A 6368-nucleotide genomic window follows, 5' to 3' on the forward strand; every position below is an offset into this window, starting at 1 on the left:
TGGTCGATACGAGTTGAAGGCCGACACAACCCGCACAAAACTTGTGTGAATTTGGAGACGAAGCTAGTGACGACAGCTAGCTTAGGCTGACTTGATAGAGGACATGCCACCTGCTTGTTTAATCAGTTGTTCCGTCTTGGCCCGGTATTCCTCGTACTTGGACTCATCCTTCGGGATACTCTCGTCACCCTTCTTGTACATCACAGCCAGGTTATGACACGCAGGAGCATAATTTGCATCACACGCCTTTTCCAGGTAAGTTTTCGCCTGCTGGATGTCGCGCGTGATCGGGCTGTTCGGCCCTGGCCGCAGATACATCGTCGCCACACGATTGCAGCTGTTGGCGTCGTCGCGGTCACACCCGTCCTTGAAAGCTGCAACAGCCTTAGCGAGGTCCTGAATTAACGTGTTAGCACTATAGTTTTCTTAATCAGTAAGGGATCGACCCATCCTACCTTCTCGCAGCCAATGCCTTGTGTACGCATAAAGCCCACGTGGTGACAAGCAGCAGCGTGGCCACCTGAACACGATTTCTCTATCCGGTTGAGCACATAAAGAATATTTAGGTTATGCAGTAAAGTCAAATATGTATATATAAAATATATTACGGAAAAGTTTGAAGGCTTTCGGGTCATCCTGCTCCGCACCCTTGCCAGCAACTGCATAAGATAAAACAGTGTGAATACACAGTTGAAATTAATTGCAAATTAGCCAGCAATAACGATGCGTACGCTTCAGGCGTCCGAGGTTGAAGCACGAGGCCGGGTATCCGTTCTTGGAGCAGTTAAGCTCATACATTTTAGCTGCAGCAGTACAGTCAGCAACAGGACACTAAGCAGCTCCGCAAAGGTATCACTTTTTTTTTTACGTACCGGCGTCATTGTAGTTCTTGTCCACGACGGCAAGCCACTCGCCCCAGCTGTGGCACGCGCTGGCGTCACCATCGCCGTCATTGCAGTTGGAGCGGAACTCGTAATGACGTTCTTCGAGCTGCTGGTTCACGCGCCTCACATCGGCAGCGCTTTGGTCGCTAGCTTGGACCATTATGGTGCTCCACACCGTATCTAAATGTTTTGAAACGTTGATCAACAAAGTACTATTAAACTCTAAATTTCCACTTTAAAAAATAAATAAAACTATTTGTTCTTGCGCTTATTTTGGAGCAACTTTTCTAAATTGATTGCTTTAAAATATTTCATTTAGAAATAACAGAAAACAAAATTTTCAGCAAAACATTTATTCTAATTCATACTTGAAACGTAATTTGCCAGTTGAGTACCTGATTTTAGGCATGCTCAAAAGGTGCATCTAGCGAAAAAGGCACCAATTGTTGTTAAAATTGGGTCTTTGGAAATCAAAAAGGTACTTTTTTTGCGTTTTTTTACAAACGAACATGTGAGGTGCAATGGTTAGTCAAAAGTGAGGATGGAATTTGAGGCTATCAGTTTTGTGCACGGTTCTGGCTATCGACTAAAGCTTACCCCGAAGCAGCATCTCCTCGGTTATGAGACGCCCTACAAAGTCTACGGTGCGTCGTGAGCGTTTGCCTTTAGTGCGAGGTGCTGGTGGCAGCTGTAATATGCTGCTGCGTATTTCTTCTTGAATTTCACGCTTTCGCTTGAGCCATGCCGCCCTTCCAATGTCTGCGCGTGCGCCACCGCTCGCAAACAGCCGTAAACGAGCCTGCATACTAGGCAAGGATGGTGGATAGATTCCCGTGGTTCTGAAGCCATTTACAGCGTTTTCGGGGCTTGTCATCACCGCGTTACGATACGCATGGCACGCTATCTCGATGGCATCCGATTTGCAATAGTACAGTCCGAGCTGTGCAGCATTTTGGCTTGTAAAGTAGATTTCACCATGCTCTTGCAAGGCTTAAAAACAGCCACCTCAAGAGGCTGATAGAGGTGAGTGGCATTTGGAGGGAGGCCGACGAGCAAAATTCCTCTGTGCGACCAAACGGAAACTTCACCTATATAAAATTAACCCGTCAAATTAATTTAATCCCTGTTAATATTTAAATAATTTGAAAAAAAAGCACTTACCGAATATGTCATGAGATGAACTGTTGTTCAAAACCAGCACCAGCGGACGCTTCACGTTGTTGTTTGTCAAATACGAGTCAAATGTCCTCATCCAGAGCTTAAATATACCGGTATTACTGAAACCTTGGGGTGCACCAGTCACAGTGGTGTTGTCAATGAATATGGCAGCCATTTCCTCTCAATAAATCCTCTGCCCCGGCAAAATAAGCAAGGGAGGTACTGCGTCGCCTGCCGCATTCACAGCAGCTACCACGGTCATGTGAAAATTTGCCTTACGCTCTTGTGTCCACACATTGGACGAACCTTTCAACGCCACAACCTTCCGCGTAGATGCCTTCGGCATAAACGCCGTTTTGTCCATGTTGAAAACGCGACTCTTATCCAGCTTATGCTCGATATGAAGCTGCGCGATAGTGTAGAAGAGGCCACGCACAGCCCCTGCCTCAACGTTATTGCGGCCGCGGGCGATCTGCTGAGCGGCCCGAGGTGTCAGCTGTGGGTGCCTCCCTAAGAAACGTCGGTACCAACCCGCCGTGAGCGGCTTTGTTGGTTTTGCCAAGCGAGTTGGCATGGGCAGCGTTGCAATGTAAGCTTCATTAGCCTTGGCCAATATGGCAGACGGCCCAACAGGTAAGCCAACTCGCAGCATAGCACACATCCATTCCAACAGGTCATCTTTTAGCTCCACAGGCAACGTCGGCTTGGTCCCACGATGACTACCCGTCAGATCCTTCCCTTCTCTCTGCTCTTTCGCCTTCTTGAACAACGTTCTCCACGGGATGTTGGTCATGCGCGACACAACAGCATATTTCTCCCCTTTAGTAACTCTTTTTAGAGCTATGAGGACCTCGGTGCAGCGTTGTAGACTCCACGTCTTCGTCGTCTGCCCCCATGGCTTCGTGGAAGTTGTGAAATGAATGGGCTGCGGTTGGCCAGAATCGAATACCCTATTAAAAATGATGAGATTGAATGATGTGGATTATATTCAGTTGGCTGTGGAAAAGCGTGCACTGAACTGACTGAAATGAGATGAGCTAATCCAATTGCACAATTTTGATTTTAAGCATAACAACTGGCAGAAATTCTGTATCATGCACGAAATTGGCATCACGCACTCCACTGGCAAATTACGTAAGTAATACTTTGCTAATTGAAGCGAGACTTTAGCCCGTCTCTCAACAATTAAGCTTGTAAAGCATAGCTTTGCACGAAGAAGCTCTACAATGGGAAGGATGAGAAAGTCAGTAAGTACCAGTATCGTACCGGTTTAGATGGATGTAGACGAGCTGTAGACGAACCACAAAAGGCTGCCAAATACAAAGAGTTCACCAATGAGTAATACCGTCCCGCAACGTGTTGTCATCTTACCATCATCCCGATCTGTGTACGCCTCGCATGACTTAGCTGAAGAAACGTTGCGTCAATGGGCTAAAGATCACGGGTTCAATATTTCACGTCGCCGAGTTCGGTACACAGACGACGCTGACAAGAAGGTGTGGGCACGGAACTATGAGTGCGATCGCTCCGGAGCCGTGAAGAGCACTCAACACTTGACCGAAGAGACCCGAACGCGCACCATGCGAGGCTCAAAACGCTCCGGATGCCCCATGCGCATTGCACTGCATGATATCAGCAAGGCAGAAACCGACGGGCCTTGAAAGGTTATTCACACGGCACGCAGCGCTCACTATAACCACGAACCGTCCCGGGACATTTGTGCTCATGCTGCTGTCAGGCGCTGTGCTGCTCAAAGATCTCAGGAACAAACGTCGGTGACCACGTCAGACCTGGTGAAACTCCAGACTGCAGCAGGGGCTGCTGTTTCGACCATTCAAGCTGCGCGTATAAGTGCCGATCCAGACTCTCTCGTGATCGCCAAAGACATCACCAACACAAGAAGTGCTGTTCGTAGGCGAGATCTGGCTTCTCATACAGCGATATAAGCACTATTCGTGAGGCTTCGAAAGCACAAATATATCACAAGTGGCGCGTCAATCAAGAAACGAACGAGGCAACCCACCTTATTTGGGCTCATCCCGACACCACTGAGCTTTTCAAGCTTCACCATGATGCGTTAGTTGCCGACTGCACCTACAAGACAAAAACAACATCGCATTCCGCTGCTCAATATCATTGTCTTTACCGGATCTAATGCGGCTCTTTTCGTTGGTCAATGTTGGCTGCCTGGTGAGAAAGAATAAGACTTCGTTTGGGCTTTCAACAAGCTACGGCTCTTCATGATTGAGAACGATATAGACCTTCCTAACGTCATTCTCACTGATCGGGATCTCGCCTGTCCGAGTTCACTGGACCGTGTTTATCCGCACGTACCTTCGATGATATGCCGCTGGCACATGAGCAAAAACATGGAAAGTATGGCCAGAAAGCACTTTGGCCAAGTAGACGTCGAGAGCCCAGCCCCGGGACAGCAAAAAAAGGAGAACTCTTGGGAAACCAATTCCTTCATGGCTACGTTTTATGAAGCGGTGGAGGCAATCTCAGAAGCAGATTTTGAAGAAAAACACAGATCCTTGCCTCAAAGAGCAAGGTGGTGTCCGACTATCCGGATCTGCATTGGTGGAAGTTCAAGTCGCGAATTGTGAGATACTGCCCAAACAAGTACACCCACTTCGGTGTCCGAGACACATCTACAGTCGAGGGAACGCATGCCAAGATCAAAGCCAAATTGAAATCAAGCCAATGCGACTTGTACACAGATTCTTGAAAGCTGTGTAGCTGGTGGACAATTGCCGCTTCCGAAATAGGTTTGCTCATGGCTCAACATGTAACGATTGCGCCTCAGTTGCTGCGAAAGAGCAGATACAATCGAGCTGTCAGGATTAACACGAGAAACGCTTTGAGAGACACAGAGAGATTGTGGATGGATGCGGAGTAATTTGGCATTGGTCGAATTGAACGTAGTTCTTGTTCCGGGATATTCCGTGCTGTCCATGGGCGTCCCTGTCTCCCCGACCTTATTGCAGTCATAGATTCTAATGGAAGGAAGTATCTCAACCCCGATTCATTTCGACAAGCACTGGTGGATTTACCTCGACAATAGGACTACCCCTGCAAGAATACAAGACCCTGCTACATTGCAACAATGTTGGTCCAAGCAAAGTACGCGCAGAACGCGGCTAGCAAACCAAGGTTGTACAGGGACCGACCGCGACCCGACATATAGTGAGCGAATTGACAAAAATCACCCGGCTACACCTCTAAGGTCTACTCTGAATGCCCTCAGCATCACCAAGGTTTTGGAGCTCAAGCGGGTGATCAAGTACAGCCATTCAAATCACCCTTTTTACCAGCGAGGGCGTGGGGGTATGCAGGAAGAGCACCTTACTTGGATCAGAGTGAATAGGCGTTGTTTAAACACATGCGTAATTTCATTAATACATCGTGGATGACACCACTAAACAACAAACCGCAGAGAAGACAGGTAGTTATATATTAAAAAGAAGAATTGTAACGGGAGCGCGAATTGTAACGGGAATGATGTACCAAAGTTGAAGAACTCGACCAATTAATAACGAGTAAACATAATTTTGTCCAGTCAGGTGAGCTCTTCATCTTCCATCCATTTAAGCTTACCATACGTCTCAATTCTAAGCGGAGTGTTCCCTCAACTTGTGGACTCGTAGCGAGCTCTGGTGCTTGAACACCTCATCGCACGCATCACATTTGAACTCACGTTCCTCGTACTCACGTTTGCGCTTCTGTTTGCTCGCAGCCCCCTTGGGATCCTTTTCGCAGCAGAAGTGGTGTTTCCGAATTGCTTGACCTTTTAGCCGCAAAACATACACTCACCGTGGTCCGGAAGTGCGTCTTGAACGATAGCTGGTGTCCATTTCATCCCTGCGTAGGTAATGTAGCAGTGAATGCGGTAGTTACTCGTGGTGTACGGCATTCCGTTGTGTATAAGGTCACCTCTGAACAGAACACAGAATCCAACCGGAATGTCCACGACATGCGGTTGGAGTTATCTCTCGCAGTAAAGCAACCAGCATAGATGCGGAGCTTCGTGCCGGGCACCAAAGCAAAAATTATGCTGGCTGGAACACCATCCGGGCGAAGGTTACGGGCTCTCACCAAATCACTCTCTTGGTAGTCTTGGTGGGGATCCTGTTCTGAGCCCCCAGGCACCGACCGCATGAAGGAGAAAATACCAGGCTCTCAGCCAGGGTGCAGCATGGCGACAACCACCTTTAGAGCCTTGCTCTACGCTTGTAGAGGCGATGACATGGCGCAAGAGCTCACGCGCGATTGCTGTCGGAAGTTGTCGTCTTTTCCACCCACACGATTGAAGACGCCGTTATACGG

At 48.1% G+C, this 6368-nt stretch overlaps 1 protein-coding gene across 1 annotated transcript; it reads right to left on the reverse strand.

Annotated features, from left to right (window-relative positions):
- Positions 1–81: 81 nt before the first annotated feature.
- On the reverse strand, positions 82–1044 carry PITG_07292 (hcp beta-lactamase-like protein; the record flags this gene model as incomplete). Its single annotated transcript, XM_002905179.1, has 5 exons — positions 82–396; positions 456–535; positions 609–659; positions 732–803; positions 873–1044. 5 exons carry the CDS (start codon positions 1042–1044, stop codon positions 82–84), a joined length of 690 nt encoding a protein of 229 aa, XP_002905225.1.
- Positions 1045–6368: the final 5324 nt, after the last annotated feature.

This window comes from Phytophthora infestans, genomic scaffold (assembly GCF_000142945.1).
Source record: "Phytophthora infestans T30-4 supercont1.10 genomic scaffold, whole genome shotgun sequence".
In the NCBI taxonomy this organism is placed as follows: Eukaryota; Oomycota; class Peronosporomycetes; order Peronosporales; family Peronosporaceae; genus Phytophthora; species Phytophthora infestans.